This window comes from Tasmannia lanceolata, unplaced genomic scaffold (assembly GCF_043159265.1).
Source record: "Tasmannia lanceolata isolate RefF3 unplaced genomic scaffold, GAP_Taslan_0.1 ptg000037l, whole genome shotgun sequence".
Taxonomy (NCBI): Eukaryota; Viridiplantae; Streptophyta; class Magnoliopsida; order Canellales; family Winteraceae; genus Tasmannia; species Tasmannia lanceolata.
The window spans coordinates 17,181,586-17,199,034 of NW_027518714.1; the positions used below are offsets into that span (position 1 = coordinate 17,181,586).

Consider the following 17,449-nt stretch of genomic DNA (forward strand, 5'->3'; position numbering starts at 1 on the left):
CTTTTTCAAATTCTTCCCCAAATAAGACCGAATCTTGCCAGAAATCGTGTGCTTTCAATCAAACGGCCATAACTTTCCCAAAACCTACCCATTTTGCAAATTTATCCTCGCCCCAAGCACAAAATCTATTCCCCAAGAATCTTGCTTTAAAATGCCCATTTTTCCATTCAATGAGATATAGATCTCCTCCAAATCTTCAATTAGAACAAAAAATTCTTGCTTTCATGCCATCTTTACTTTAAAATAATACCCAAATTTTAAAATCCATGATTGATGGCCTAAAATAGTAAAATGGTAGTTCTTCACCCATTTCAACTATAAATATGCATCCCTACAACCCTATGGGTTAGAACTCACCCTATCACGAGGTGAGTTCTACCCGCCCATGGGTAGAACTCACCCTATCAAAACATAATGTGAAATGGTGGGTGTCACCCTATGCCTGGATTTGGGTGGAAATGGTGGGCCCGCTCATGGTTGTAAAATGGTGAGCTTTCCAGATAAAAGTTATTCATAGAAAGAAAATGAACGACAAATAAAAGAAACACATTCACTGTATAGGAAAACACTTCTAAAACGGGATCCTTTCCCGAAAATAAACACGGGATTAGTATGGCCGAACGATTTGGCAATCTTAATGCGTAGGCGCGACATATGAGCAAAAGACAATGAAGTGATCTTGTCTTCCACAAAATGCAAAATAGCTGTGGAATTGACCAAATTGTCGGTGAATTCCACTTTTGTCTTCATTTTCCAAACGAAATCCCATTTTGAAAGTGTTTTTCCATATATTATAGATAGATATATTTCCTTACCAATAGGATGGCTTTGATGTTGGTGCGATCAACTTGAAACTCAGATTCCTTGGACTCCATGAGGGATAACATGACATCCATGAAATCCTTATGATTCCTGCGGTCTCCAACCTGCATATGTTCATCTATGATTTTCTCTAAGAAATTATCCAAGACCTTGCTAACGGCTTTCATGCGGCGACTCAGCCCTTGAAGATCAAATGCCCCAAAATAGGGGATGTAATCTGCTATGTTGAAAGCTGCCGTCAATTCGAGGGTCTCTTGAACCACTTCTATAAACCCTCTCTCATCCAAATCCTCACTCTTGTACTTCTTGCCAAACACCATCATACAAGTCATGTCCACGCCGAGAGATGCCACCTTTGCACTAAGGTCTATGGCCACACGAGAATTTGATATATCCTTGAGGGATTGGACGAGGAGGGCTAACTCTTCTCGCCTCGTGGACTCGAAGGATTCGATCTTAAGGTTGCTAAGCAACTCTAGGGTGCACAATTTACGAGCGTTACGCCAATAAGGGCCATACTCGGTGAAAGCAATACCCTTACGGTTGTAGGCCATGTACTTGGCAGCCTCGGAGAATGGCCTATTGGCGAACACAAGGTCATGTGTCTTGAGGAACTCTTGGGCCGCCTTCGGGGACGAGACGATAACAGTCGGGACTAGGCCGAGCCTCATGAACATGATGGGGCCATAGTCTTTGGCTAACCTATGGAGATCGCAGTGAGGGAGCTTGCCCAACCTGTGAAGGTTCCCCAAAATTGGTAGGCCTAGAGGACCAGGAGGTAACTTTTTTCCTTTTCCTCTCCTTGCAAGTAGGAGATAAGCAAAGGAACAAATTCCTCCCACTAACACCAAGAGAAGGGTAGTCCAAGAAGACATGGTAGGCACGGTTCTGGCAAAGCTAACACGCCTTTCGTCCATTATTTCTCTCTCTGAACCTGCAACTCTATTCTTGCATATATATACAGCACTTAAAAAGAGAGGAGTGGAGAGGGGTCAATTTCTTGCTTGCCATCTGATGGAAAGCTAAGGAGATATTTTTTTTTTGTTTTTTTTGCCAGGTAAGATGGGTTAAAAACCAAAGCCTTAACCAATTAGAGCTAGAGGCTCAACCCCAAAGCTAAATGACATTATAGTAATTTCATAAGTGGTGGCACATTTATCTCACTAGAAAAAATAGAGAGACGACACACACACACATTTGTCATGGATTGTGCTGGTCAAACGCTTTGTTTTTACACAAAAACAATAGAAACATGGAGAAATGTACCGTGCCCAAAAGTGTGACTTGAAGCTGTAAGCACATGGTTTTTTTTAAAACCACTCTCTTGAAACAAGGCCAAAAAATGCCATACCCTTCTCCTTGGAGCTTTAGAAAAGCACATCCTTTTATGTCTATTTAGTACCCATGCCCTTTACCTTTTAAGTACAAAACCAACCCAAAAGTCACTCAAATTTACAAAAGCTTCCCACTGAGCCCTATATACGAAAATCAACCATTTTCTTGCCCATTCTTTTTCAAATTCTTCCCCAAATAAGACCGAATCTTGCCAGAAATCGTGTGCTTTCAATCAAACGGCCATAACTTTCCCAAAACCTACCCATTTTGCAAATTTATCCTCGCCCCAAGCACAAAATCTATTCCCCAAGAATCTTGCTTTAAAATGCCCATTTTTCCATTCAATGAGATATAGATCTCCTCCAAATCTTCAATTAGAACAAAAAATCCTTGCTTTCATGCCATCTTTACTTTAAAATAATACCCAAATTTTAAAATCCATGATTGATGGCCTAAAATAGTAAAATGGTAGTTCTTCACCCATTTCAACTCCCTCTAAACCACAAAAAGTCAAGCCAAAAGCCTCACACAAAGCTCTCAAGCTCTCAAACTCTTAATCCTTTTCCATTTTCTTCAAGCTTTCAACATTTTTCTCTCTTCTCCAACTTTCCTTTTCCATATTCTTCCACCGGTTCGTCTGCAACTCTGGAATTCTGCAAAGAAGGGAAGGACTAAACTCTTTTGTATTTTTAGACTTCATCTTATCAATTAATTTCTTTTAGAATTGCTATAAGCAACTGTTTTGAATTCTCTCTTCTCTACTTACTGTTGGAAAATTTGTTGAGGGTACTGTTGATGATAGAAAACAGAAACTTGTTGCTTCAAGGCGTGATATCACTTTCCTTAAGACAAGATTCACCCCCACTAGTAGTGTGCAAAGGGGATCCGCGAATTGCCTCCAAGATACAATGAAGCTTAGTAGGGAAGCCCTACTAATGTTTGATGACGCGTAGCACTAGCGGAATCAAACTCGAAATGCCCTTCCGAAATTTCAAGCCTTATAGAAATCTCTAGATTCTGTTTCTGCAGAAAAACTGTATCTAGAACAGTAAACAAAAGAAAAACAGTATGTAGAAATACTTGGGGATTTTTGTAGGAGTGTAGAAGAGAGTGTAAAGTCTGTCAGAATTGCCAATTCGATTTCTATATGAAATGACTGAAGTTTGCACATTTTTATAGACCATCTGGTGTCTTTTCAGTGTGAAAAACACCTCTACAGGGCACCTTTCCAGAATGTTTGAAATCTGACCGTTAGATCGCACCCATTGATATTGAATGGTCCTGATCGATTCTAGAGGTGACTGTTGGTTTGAGTAAAACCTCTCTCCAACCCAGTCATCGTTAGATCAACCATCTATGGTGTGGATCGCACCCCCTTGGCACATGACCGTTGGGGGAAGGGACACAACCCATTTGATCACACCCTTTGACCGTTGGAGTTATGGGCCCGTTGGGCCGACCGTTAGGCCCGAACCGAAGCCCAACCCAACTGAACCATTCGGCTTGATGGGCCTGCGAACCATTTGACCCACCCATCCGACCGGTCCACCTTCATCTTGATCCAACGGTGCAGATCAAATCTGGAAAAATTAAAGGCTCCAATCGCTCCTCGCGACGTTGCGTACGTGCGAAGTGCAAAGTGCGCCTAAAAAAGCGCCAATAAAGCGCCACTGTGCGCCCTATAGCCCATTGCCCACGCCGCGCGTGCGCGTGTGGGAACGGTGCGTTGCACCGTCCCGCGGGTCCAACCATGGGTTCAACCCAATGTGCAATCAACAAGAGTTAGAAAAGGTAGTGATTTATAAGCCCTTCTCTTTCTTTTCTCTCATCCGGTACGGGACTATCTTTTCAACTACACTTCTACATCCTTTTGTAAAAGCAAATATTTCCAAGAAAACATTTTCTTTTTCCCAAACGCTTTTGATAAAACATTTTCCAAAACACTAAAACATGTAATATACATGATTTTGAAAATGCAAAATCACTAATAATCCCCCACCATTTTCAAAATCAAAGAAAATTTTCTCATCAGGCTTGGAAATCTTATGCATAGATGAAGGTATCTCTCGATTTGAACCTTCACTTGGTGAGGACATATCAAAGTTAACCAGAATTGCATAGTAGACGTATCTTTGAACAAGCTATTCTATTTGGTTAACCGGATACGTCTCACACACAAGATTTCACCTCTTTGGGCAATTTCTAAAACCGACACATGTACTGGCCTTGTGTCTATATCTTGGTTTCATGAGCGCTCTAGAGACTAGCCAGGTCTCATAGGAAGCGGCACCACTTCCACACTCACATAGGTAGGCTTATCAAGAGTGCCCCTGTAACTAAAACACTCCAACACTATGTTATAAGCCTATTAAGAGTTTAAATACTCAGCCTTCTCCTTTTAAACATTACAGGTACCAAGCACTTTACCTTGGGATGGCAAATAATACAGATTATAGTGCTTGCAATCACTCCATATGATGTACTTGGACTCATTGAACTCAAGACTTGATGTTTATTCAAGTGTTGAGTTGATGTTCCATCATTGGTGACTATTGGTTAATGGCTTTAACCCCATCCCTAATGATGTTTTACACACCAGATCTCTTGCAAGAGCTTTAGTGAATGGATCGGCCAAGTTTTGGCTCGATCTCACAAAATCAATAGTTACTACTCCATTAGTAAGTAACTCTCTTATAGCACTATGTCTAAGTCCTATATGTCTGGACTTACCATTATAAACATGATTATATGCCCTTGATAGTGTGGCCTGACTATCACAATGGACATAAATCGATGGCATTAGTTTAGACCATAACGGAATTTCCAATAACAAATTCCGAAGCCATTCCGCCTCTTTACAGCATGCTGCCAGAGCTATAAACTCTGCTTCCATAGTTGAAGTTTGTGGACCCCGATCCGAGAGAGGCGGGGGGACGTGCCCCCACGCGAGTCTCGTGATTGTCCACGTGAAGGAGAGCCCCACCAAGGAACTCTCGAAAGAGTGCCCCTCACAGCATGAGCGGCGATGTGAAGTGAGATACCTCTCGATTCGAGGACTAGCCCGGATTCGAGACGCACCTTAAACAAAGAAAGAGTCGCCATCCAAGGAAGTGGGCCCTGGATCCCATGCTGTGCTCTGTCGCAACAGATAACCAGAGATATAAAAGGTCCGTGCCTGATGACGAATGGGGAAGGGGTTAGGCGCCCCCAATTCGCCCAAGTGCAAGCACCTGGTCTCTTATGCCATTTATTATTAACTTTGAAGAGTTTTGGGCAAAATCATGTGAAATGGGAACCATCATCCCCGAGATAACGTCTATCTAAGCATGCATGACCCGGGGATGGGCAAAGAAAGTGAACATCCAAATCCTAACTCATCGCATCTAATCCTAACTCATCACATCTAAGAAAGCAATAAACAATTGCATGCATAGCTACAGCTAAACAGATAATGACATATATAATGAGATAAGGAAAGCAAATATCTAAGTTTAGACAGATAATCAAGCTAAGACGAATGGATAACGCTATAGCTAAGCAATCAAAGCAGTAAGGTAAACACACTAGCATGCGAGCCTATGCAAGAGATAAGACTAAGAAAATGGCAATCGATCGCACGCTAGAAGAACAAACAAACTAGAATGCATAAGAAATCTAAGATAAGCGCACAGCAAGCTAAAAGGTGTAAGAAAAGAAAGAAATCGGAAAATCAACGGCACGTGAGAACCAAAATGCCAGAGGAAAGAAGATGGAACACACGTTAGGCTCAGAGGGCGATTCAAAAGAAATCAAGCCCAGCGATCCTAATCTGCTGAAGATCGGACAAGTCTCGCGATCGTCATAACCTATCGTTGGGCTCAGCGAGGGCAATCCCTGTAAAGGGGCCACGCTACGTCATCGCCCGTCCCAAAACCCGATAAAACATCAGAAAACCGATGGAAACCGAAAATCACGATGAAAACCGGAAATGGAATGAAAAGAGGGCTCTGAGTGACCGGGCAATTACCATCCTTGCCCATTTTTGCTTTTGTTTTGAAATGTTTGAAAATATTTATTAAAAATGTTTGACTGAACTTGGGTGGACGAAAAGATGAGAAATATTTGTAAAATGGTGATTTAAAAAATGGTGACTGGACTCAGGATGCCAGCAGCACGCCTGAGCTGCCTACATACCCCTCAGCTAGGGATCAAGCCATCCGTAGTTCGGACCAGATTTTCCTAACTACACTCTAATGACTCGAGATTTTTGAGATTTTTGATTTTTCAGATGTTTTTGATTTTTTTCGACACAAGAGGACAGAATCCTATCATCACAAGGGGAGGACAGACTCCTGATATCCCGCAAAGGTTAGACAGCATCCTATGCTTTGCGGGGGGGATGAACAGAATAACAACTCTGCAAGGGTTGGACAGCATCTTATACCTTGCAGGAGTGGATAGAAAAAATGCACGACTTGATGAGAGGGTGGACAGAATCCTAACCCCTATGATGATAGGACAGACTCCTGAAAGACTGAAGGACTGACTCCTATGCTGAAGGCTGACTCTGAAAGATGGAAGGACGGAACCCTAAATTTTATGAAGGGATAGGACAGAATCCTAAACTCTACAGGGGGAGGACAGACACCTAAACCCTAGGATGGTAAGACTGACTCCTAAACTCTCTAGGACTAACTCTAAAGAGGAAGAAATCCCTTAACCTGCGAAGACTCTAAGGCAGGAAGGGAAGGGGTTGGCTCAAGATACGTTCCGTCATAGCCGTAACCTGAGAAACAGGAAATCCTGGTGTTCGAGAATGGAACGGCAATGCCCACATAAAGTCCTAATGGGGTCCTCAGGAAGACGAAGGGAGGATCCGACACTAAACGTAACTCAATGACAAAGAAATTATTTACAAGGAATGATATACAAGGAAGCCATAAGATTTTAAAGAGCCAACCCCAAACCCACAAGGTATACATAACATTAGCAATCAGTAAATACAACACACAGCCAGCACAATTTGGTCATGGAAACAGCAAATGCTAAGAAGAAGCTAAGTATTACCTCCCTTTCCTTTTGCTGAAGTTGCAGGATTCTGGTCAAATTACCAGAACAGATGGAGAGGCTGAGTGATTGCTCAATTTGGGTAACAAATGGCTCGATCCAGGAGAGGGTTAGCTGAATCGATGAAAATGCATGCCAGAGAAGGTGACGCTGCCGGAATTAACGGCTCAATGAAATCGATGCCCGGAATCAGGCGAAATAACCTGAGAAAATATCTGGAATCTCTTTCTCTTTCTCTATATATTTCTCTATATGTCTCTCTCTCTCTCTCTTTCTCTCTCTCTCTCTCTCTCTCTCTCTCTTTTTCTCCTCTTTTTTTTTACAGAAAGAAACAGAGGGTTCGAGGGTTTAAGGGAGGTAATAGTGAAGATAATGGGTTTTGAGGTGGCAGAGGAGGTGAAATAGGCTTGCCGGATTCCGGCAAGCTTGCCGGAGAAGAAGGTAGGTTCGGTGGTTATGGGTTTGCGGATTTGGGGTGGAGGTTGGGCGATGGCCGCCGGTGATGGGGGTGGAGAAATACGTAGAGGTGGTGGTCTGTGGTGGGGGAGGGTTGGATCGGCGATGGGGTGGGAGGGGATTACAGAGGAGAAAAGAAAAAATAAAATAAAAGGCGAAATGGGTTTTGGAATGGGCGATGGAGTTGCAGAGGTGGCGGGGTACGGTGGAGGTGGGTTTGGTAGGTTTTGAGAGAGGGTTTAATGGAGGTGGTGGTGGATTTTTTGGGTTTTTCCAAAATGGGTTTGGATTGATTGGCTTTTAATGGCAGAGAGGATGGAAATCGAAGTGGGTTTCGGGAGGTGGAGATGGGTTTGGAAAGAAAAAATGGCAGAGGAGTAATGGTGGAGGAGGTGGCTGGCCGGTGGGAGGTGGTGGCTGTGTGGAGATGGAGGTGGGTTGGGACGAAAATGGCAGAGGAGTAATGGTGGAGGAGGTGGCTGGCCGGTGGGAAGGTGGTGGCTGTGTGGAGATGGAGGTGGTGTTTTTTTTTTAAAAAAAAAAAATGGCAGAGGAGGTGGCCGGCCGGAGTTGGGTGGGTTGTGGAGGATGGGTTTTGGTTTTGGAGGTACAAAAGAAAGGGTTTCGGTTTTGGGGTTTGGAGGAAGGTGAAGGTGGAGATGGAGGAAGATTTTCGAAGGGTTGGGTGGTGGTGGTGAGGACGGTGGTGGTGGAGCTAAGGACGATGGGGTTTGCCGGAAAAGATGGATGGCCGGCGACTTTCTTTCTTCTCCCTGCTCCTCTCTCTCTCTCTCTCTCTCTCTCTCTCTCTTTATGGTTTTTTGGGTGACAGAGGAGGTGGCTGTGGAGAGGCTTGGTGGTGGTGGTGGTGGCTGGAATGGAGGGGTTCTGGTGTTTATTTTTTTTTTGAAATGGGTTTGACCTTGAAAATGGTTTTTGGGTGAAGATGGCTGAGATGTTGGATGGTGGATGAGAAGGGAGGGTTGAAGGTGGTGGAGGGTTGGGGAAGAAGAAGGTGGACGGCTGGGCTCCCTCTCTCTATTTTCTTTTTCTTTTTCCTTTGAAAATGGATGAGCTCCTCCCTCTCAAGCAAGACTCTCTTTGTTTTATACTTAGGGTTCTATCCCTAACTCTAATCCTAACCATCTATGTGGCATCTTCCTTTCCTTGATCGATCTCAACCCTTGGTCTACTTCCTCCACAAACATTCCATTTTAGAAACCCTAAAACCCTTGAGTGTTCTAACTAATCTAGACCCTACACCTCATCTCCTTGATCCAATGGCTGTGCTTGTGGCTTGTAAAGGAAGCAACACTCATTTTATTAAAATACCCCTAGGACAAGGTGATTTTACATCCTCCTACCCTTAGGCTCTACTTGCCTTTTCTTCCTATCAATGGGCACCTTTGTTATGCTAGTTCACCCCCCTCTTGTGCAATAAAGGGAGACAGCATCAACACTACCACTCTTTGATAGTTGCACTAACCTGTTCGTCCTTTCTTCCATTTCTTGTCCAATTCTTGTAAAATTTGTAGGGACACTCTCGGAGAGGTTAGCCACCCTGGGAAAATTTGTATCAATTAGCGAACAACGCGAGCCAATAAAATTTTGGGGTTCCTTCGCATTTGGGTTTGATTCATTGCGGATTTCGAAATTTGAAACTTGGCTTCCGAGAGATTCTGAGGTTGACTTTAAGACTCGAGTTTCGGGATATTTGGGAATCAGATTTTTATTTGATCTCGGGAATTTACTCGACCTCTGGGACAAATTCGAATTTGGGGGAAATTGGGGGTAGGTCAAAATGGGGTGTCTACAAAGTTGTTATGCATGTCTGTTTCTTAGAGGCCCAGGAGACTGCTCCCCCACCAAGGGTGAAAATCCACCCACTGGTTAATAAATGGTCTATACGCTCAGTTATCCAACTAGCTTCAGAGTATCCTTCTATTACAGTTGGATACCCACTATAACATAAACCATAGTCTATAGTTTTCTTTAAATATTTTAAAATTCTATAGACTGCATTCCAATGAGAAAAACTAGGATTACTGGTAAACCTACTAAGTTTACCTACAGCATATGCTATGTCTGGCCTAGTACAAGTCATAGCATACATAAGACTACCAATTACACTAGCATACCCTAGTTGAGAGATAGTTCTGCCAGTATTAAGATACAACTTTATATTTGGGTCAAAAGGTGTTGAAATTGGTGAACATTCAAAATGGTTAAACTTTTTGAGAACTTTCTCAATATAATGTGATTGTGTTAGAATAAGACCATTATCCTGTCTTATGATTCTAATACCCAAAATCACATCAGCTTCACCCATATCTTTCATATCAAAGTTTTGAGAAAGATATGATTTAGTACTTTGAATGCTTTCAATATCGGTACTAAAAATTAACATGTCATCAACATATAAACAAATAACAACACCTTTGCCACCCTTAAATTTACTGTATATACATTTATCTGACTCATGTATCTTATAACCATTTGACACTAAGACTTTATCAAATCTTTCATGCCATTGTTTAGGGGCTTGCTTAAGCCCATACAAAGATTTGATAAGCTTACATACTTTATGCTCTTGGCCTGGCAGAATAAATCCCTCAGGTTGTTCCATATACACTTCTTCATCAAGTTCACCATTTAAGAATGCGGTTTTAACATCCATCTGGTGAATGTGAAGTTTGTATATGGAAGCAAGGGCAATCAACACTCTAATGGTAGAAATCCTAGCAACAGGTGCATATGTGTCAAAGTAATCAATACCGGGTTTTTGAGTAAACCCTTTGGCAACTAACCTTGCCTTAAACTTTTCTATGGTCCCATCTACTTTGATCTTCTTCTTAAAGATCCATTTACATCCTATAGGTTTAGACCCAGGTGGTAGATCAACCAAAATCCAAGTTTTATTACCCATGATAGAATCCATTTCGTCATTAATTGTTTCTTTCCAAAAAGCAACATCTTGTGACTTTATGGCTTCTCCATAGGTTTGAGGGTCACTTTCTATGCTTAAGTTTAACAAGACAGAACCTTGGAGTTTTTCCCTTGTCCCTTCTACCAGGTATGTTACAAAGTCAGGGCCAAAACTCCTATCCCTTCTATCTCTTGAACTTCTTCTTATTTTACTAGGTTGTACACTAGGTTCACCAACTTCTGTTTGTGATTCTAAAGGACGATCTACAGAAGTTGTAGGTTCAATTTCTTTAGGAATTGAAGTGAACCTATTTTCATAGAAAAAGGCATCTCTAGATTCAATTATGGTATTGACATCTATGAAATCATTAGGTTCTATAACTAAGAACCTATAGGCCTTACTGTGACTAGCATATCCCAAAAAGATACACTCAATACCCTTTTCACCTAATTTTCTTAACTTAGGTTTAGGGACTTTAACTATAGATCTACAACCCCAAACTTTAAGGTAACTTAAGTTTGGTTTCCTTTTCTTCCACAATTCATAAGGGGTTATATCAGATTTCTTACTTGGTACCCTATTCAAAATGTGACAAGCTGTAAGTAAGGCTTCACCCCAAAAACTTTTATTTAAACCAGAATTAACAAGCATAGCATTAATCATTTCAGTAAGTGTCCTATTCTTCCTTTCTGCTACACCATTTTGTTGTGGTGTATAAGGGGCAGAAGTTTCATGGACTATGCCTACTGATTCACAGAAATGAGGAAAGTGATATTCACCACCTCTATCTGATCTGAGACATTTAATGCTTGTTATACATTGGTTTTCTACTTTAGTTTTATAAATCTTAAATTTTTCTAAAACCTCATCTTTATGACTAAGTAGATAAACATAACAGTACTTAGAATAATCATCAATAAATGTAACAAAGTACTTTTTACCTCCCTTTGTGGGAATACTATGTATGTCACATACATCACTATGAATTAAATCTAACAAGTTAGAAGTTCTATCTACTTTAGGAAATGACTTAGTGATTATCTTGGTTTGCATGCATGTTTTACATCTATCTACTAAGTCATTTTCATATTTAGGAATTAAGGTTAACTTAACCATATCATTCATTTTCCTAGTATTTACATGTCCTAAACGATTATGCCATAAAGATAAAGAAGAATCCAAAACATAAGCAAAGACATTCACTTTATTGATATTAAGTTTGAACATCCCTTCATACATATATCCCTTCCCAACAAAAGTACCCCCCTTAGAAAGAATGAACTTGTCAGATTCAAATACAAGTTTGAAGCCATTCTTGTTGAGAATGCTTCCAGACACTAAGTTCTTTCTAACTTCTGGTACATGGTAGACACCGGTTAGAGTGAGTCGCTTGCCGGATGTGAACTCAAGTTCCACCTTGCCCTTCCCTTTGACTTCTGCTGTCGACGAATTTCCCATGTATAACACGCTTCCATCTTCAACTGTTTCATAAGTTGAAAACAGGTTCCTGTCTTTACAGACATGCATCGTCGCACCAGAGTCAATCCACCAATCATTGCCATCTTCAAGCATATTTGCCTCTGAAATCATGGCGACAAACTTTTCTTTGTCTGTTGGTGCACCCGACTTCTTATCCTTAAGAAGTCGGCACTCACTCTTGTAATGGCCTGGTTTGCCACAGTTGAAACAAGCACCCTTTCTTTTCTTATTCTTATTAGTATTCTTTTCAGGGTGTTTGCTTCTCTTCCAATTGCCTTTTCTTTGTTGGTTCGAATTCTTGACATTTTCCACCAAATGGATCTTAGAGGATACAGTTTCATTTTCTTTCTTGTCTCTGATTCTTGACTCTTCCTCAATCCTGAGGCATTGAGCCAAGTTTTCAATAGACATTTCCTCTTTCTTGTGTTTTAGACTTTTTCTAAAGTCTTTCCAATTTGGTGGAAGTTTGTCAATAATTGACGGGACAATGAAGGAATCATCAAGAAGGATGCCTTGCAAATGAATTTGATTAATTACATGTTGTATTTCATGTAATTGATCAATAACAGACTTATCATCTACCATTTTAAAATTTAAAAATTGACTCACAGTGAATTTCTTGCTACTGACATCTTCCGCCAAGTATTTGGCTTCAAGTGCATTCCAGATTTCACTTGCTGATCCCATGCCTTGATATATGTCAAATAGTGTATCTGACATAGCATTTAGGATGTGCCCTTTGCAAATGTAGTCATCCTGTTCCCACTTCATCCTTGCACGAGCCTCCGCCAAAGTTTCATTTTCATTTGCTGACGGCTTTAGAGTAGTGAGAACATGGACCACTTTGAGTGATGTCAAAATGAAGTGCAACTTCTTCTGCCAGTGCTTGAAATTTCCTTTGTCGAAACGTTCGAGTTTGACAAAGTCTTGGGTCATTTGACGAACTGAATAAAGTGCCATTGAAACAACAGTAGAAATATCTTGTTTTAAGATTGTTGGAAAATTTATTGAGGGTACTGTTGATGATAGAAAACAGAAACTTGTTGCTTCAAGGCGTGATATCACTTTCCTTAAGACAAGATTCACCCCCACTAGTAGTGTGCAAAGGGGATCCGCGAATTGCCTCCAAGATACAATGAAGCTTAGTAGGGAAGCCCTACTAATGTTTGATGACGCGTAGCACTAGCGGAATCAAACTCGAAATGCCCTTCCGAAATTTCAAGCCTTATAGAAATCTCTAGATTCTGTTTCTGCATAAAAACTGTATCTAGAACAGTAAACAAAAGAAAAACAGTATGTAGAAATACTTGGGGATTTTTGTAGGAGTGTAGAAGAGAGTGTAAAGTCTGTCAGAATTGCCAATTCGATTTCTATATGAAATGACTGAAGTTTGCACATTTTTATAGACCATCTGGTGTCTTTTCAGTGTGAAAAACACCTCTACAGGGCACCTTTCCAGAATGTTTGAAATCTGACCGTTAGATCGCACCCATTGATATTGAATGGTCCTGATCGATTCTAGAGGTGACTGTTGGTTTGAGTAAAACCTCTCTCCAACCCAGTCATCGTTAGATCAACCATCTATGGTGTGGATCGCACCCCCTTGGCACATGACCGTTGGGGGAAGGGACACAACCCATTTGATCACACCCTTTGACCGTTGGAGTTATGGGCCCGTTGGGCCGACCGTTAGGCCCGAACCGAAGCCCAACCCAACTGAACCATTCGGCTTGATGGGCCTGCGAACCATTTGACCCACCCATCCGACCGGTCCACCTTCATCTTGATCCAACGGTGCAGATCAAATCTGGAAAAATTAAAGGCTCCAATCGCTCCTCGCGACGTTGCGTACGTGCGAAGTGCAAAGTGCGCCTAAAAAAGCACCAATAAAGCGCCACTATGCGCCCTATAGCCCATTGCCCACGCCGCGCGTGCGCGTGTGGGAACGGTGCGTTGCACCGTCCCGCGGGTCCAACCATGGGTTCAACCCAATGTGCAATCAACAAGAGTTAGAAAAGGTAGTGATTTATAAGCCCTTCTCTTTCTTTTCTCTCATCCGGTACAGGACTATCTTTTCAACTACACTTCTACATCCTTTTGTAAAAGCAAATATTTCCAAGAAAACATTTCTTTTTCCCAAACGCTTTTGATAAAACATTTTCCAAAACACTAAAACATGTAATATACATGATTTTGAAAATGCAAAATCACTAATAATCCCCACTCTGCATCTTATCCAGTCTCTTGTAACTGATTGACGTATGACACCCACTTATTAAGTGCTCAGTTGCATGCCCTCACACAACCTTGATGCTATTGCTTGCTGCATCTTTAGTTTGCTCTGAATACTTGGACTTTAAAAGGCACCACAGCAGGTAGTCTTTTAGACCAATTATTATATTGCAGAGAGTCAGCACAAAGCTTGCCGCAACAATCAACGGTCCTTTCACCAAAATGTGATTTTTTGCACTCATGGCACATTGTCATTGTTGGTCTTTCCCATCTGTCTTACTCACGGTTGCCATATCATTTTCCTTTAACTTAAAAAATCTAGGTTTTGGCCTATAAAATTTAGGTTTTAGCTGGTAAAATCTAAGATTTTTACAATCCGGGATTATTAAATCCTTATATCCAAACAGGGAATACGTGTCCAAGGAGAAGACTCCTATTAAACCTTCGCTTCTTAAGCAATTTTTTCCACTTATTGTTACTATGAAAGCTTCACCTATTCCTTTTTCGTGATGTTGCATTTCTTTCCGGCATTATGTAATTCTTAAACCTTTGTTCCTTCTAAATTAAAATAGGGGCGGAGCTCCTTTAAACAATTTTTCGCTTGGATGAAATCATAGCTGGTGGTGCTTAGGGTTTTGCTTTCCTCAGTTTGGTTCTTCATTAGAGACTAGGATGTTGAGTTGGTGATACAAAATCACCGGTTCGATCTACGAGTGGGTCCACTTGGCCCTTTTAAGTTGGAGGTGTTTTCTATCTCTATATATATGGTTTAATTTGTATATGAAATAAAGGGTTTGAACAAGAAGGGAATATGTAAAGAGGAAAGGAGAACAGGCTAGGGCAAGGCAAGAGGGGTTTTCTCTTCGGGGACCTAGGAGGGCTTTTGTGGTGATGCAAAAGCAAGGTTCATCTTCTTGAGAAGAAAGCTAAGGCAAGACAAGATGGTTTTTCTCTTGGGAGCTCTAAGAGGGCTTTTGTGGTAAAAAAAGCTAGGTTCTTCTTATACTCAAGGTTGAAGAGAAGATTTAGGGTATAAAAAAGGAGTTTTCTCTTGAGCTCTTGGAAGGCTTTTTTGTGGTGAAGTAAAAAAAGGGTTTTTCCTCCTCTTGTTTATCAAGGTTTATTATTCTTCCGTTATTCTTCTTCCTTATAGAGTTTTCTTCTTTGCAAGAGAAGTAATGTTTTGGAGGTATTCATGGCATTCAAGCACTTCAAGGCCAATGTTGAAAAACAAATCGGATGGTATATTAAAGTGATACGGACGGATGATGGCATGGACCACAAGAAGAATGAATTCATCGAGTTTTGCAAAGATGAAGAGATTGTTATGCATAACACCGTTGCTTATACACCTCAACAAAATGGTGTAGCTGAACGCATGAACCGGACATTGGTAGAGCGTGCTCTGTATATGTTGAGCAATTCGGACTTAGGCAAAGAGCTATGGGCGGAAGCAGTAAATATGGTTTGCTATCTCATAAATCGATCTCCTTCGATGGCATTGGGTGAGAAAACACCTTAAAGAGTAATGGTTCGAAAGTCCTCGTGATTATTTTGATTTAAAGATATTTGAATGTGATGCATATGCTCTAATTCCTAGTTTTCAAATGAGTAAATTAGATCCAAAGTAAAAAAAAAATGTGTATTTGTTGGTTATGGAAAAGGTGTTCAAGGGTACTGTTTTGGGACCTAGTTTCCCGTAAGATTACTCTTAACAAGGATGTTCACGTTGATAAATTGCGTGTGCTGGCCAAGACTTTGAAAAAGGATGAGGAAAGGATTTGAAATAAGGTGGAGCATTTCGAAATTAAACCAAGACATTCTATTTCGTAAAATGACATTCCCATTGAATGACTAGTGTGAATGATGGGAAAGTTAGAAATGATGAAAATATTGAAGAAGCACCACCATCATTGGTGGAACGCCCAAGAAGACAAATTAGCTCGACGGCACGTCTTAGAGCTTGAGTAGATCACAGCACGATGATCGCACCACCATCATCGGTTCACCCACTTCAAATGAGAGAACTGACCAAATGAGTGACACTAAGAAATACATTTGCAGCTTCCTAGAGTAAATCCATACATCAAAACTAGGCTTATAGTAAGTTCATCATCGATGCATTTCCTTTTGATCAACTCAAGCCATTGAGCATTTTAAAATGAAACAGAAATACACAACAAAGCGTAAGGGCCTGTTCTCCATGGGGATGACTATCCAGGGTGTATTTTATACTTGGATAGGCTTGATGAGTTGGATATAATATTTTAACCAGGATAGCCAATGCCTTAACAGCTTATTTTAATGATTTCTCTCCCCCTGGAGAGCAGCCCCACCCAAAATTCTACACATGAAGGCGAAATGTTGGAATAGCCAATAGATGGTTAGCTCTTGGCACCACAAGGCTAAATTTCTCGGTCATGTCCAAAACAGAGGGAGACATTCCATTTGGAAGCTCCCAATCAAAGCAATGCACTAATTGCGCCAACACCAATTGAACCACCCTGAGTCCCAATTGAATCCCAGGGCAACTTCTACGTCCAGACCCAAAAGGAATAAGTTGAAAATCTCGGCCTCTGAGATCTATATTTGTGCCGATGAATCTCTCAGGCAAGAATTCTTCGGCATTCGGCCATGAATTGGGGTCCCGTCCGATCGCCCAACCATTTATAATGACACGAGATTTTCTTGGTATGTAAAAACCACTAACCGTGCAGTCCTCCATGGCCTCGTGAGGAGCGAGCAATGGGACCACAGGGTGGAGTCTCATGCTTTCCTTAATCACCATGTTCATGTACTCTAAGTTAACCAAGTCTGACTCCGCAACCATTCGCTCCATGCCAACCTCACGCTCTAACTCTTCTTGGACTTTCTTCATGACTCTTGGATTCCGAAGGAGCTCGGAGAGGGCCAATCGACCACGTACGCCGATGTATCCATTGCACCAAGTAGCATATCCTACACAAAAATGGTAGTTTTAATGATTTATACACACATATATGCTTTGAAATAGCTCTTCAAATTTTGACTAATTAAGCATAAGTTTAATGCACACTTAAAAATTAATCTTGTATAATCTTTTTTTTTTAATGATATTCTTGTATAATCATATGTGGCCGGGTGTATTCTAATTTGGAGATAATTTTATATGCA

The 17,449-nt window shown here is 41.1% G+C and overlaps 1 protein-coding gene and 1 pseudogene across 1 annotated transcript; both read right to left on the reverse strand.

Annotated features, from left to right (window-relative positions):
• Positions 1–525: 525 nt before the first annotated feature.
• On the reverse strand, positions 526–1,862 carry LOC143860617 (cytochrome P450 71AU50 pseudogene; annotated as a pseudogene).
• Positions 1,863–16,640: 14,778 nt separating this feature from the next.
• Positions 16,641–17,174, reverse strand: LOC143861276 (cytochrome P450 71AU50-like). Its single transcript, XM_077372218.1, has one exon. The coding sequence runs from the start codon at positions 17,172–17,174 to the stop codon at positions 16,641–16,643; it is 534 nt and encodes a 177-aa protein (XP_077228333.1).
• Between the last annotated feature and the right edge of the window lie 275 nt (positions 17,175–17,449).

Coding starts and splice junctions, on each gene's coding strand:
- LOC143861276 (XM_077372218.1), bottom strand. CDS start 17,174: ATGAAGAAAGTCCAAGAAGAGTTAGAGCGTGAGGTTGGCATGGAGCGA.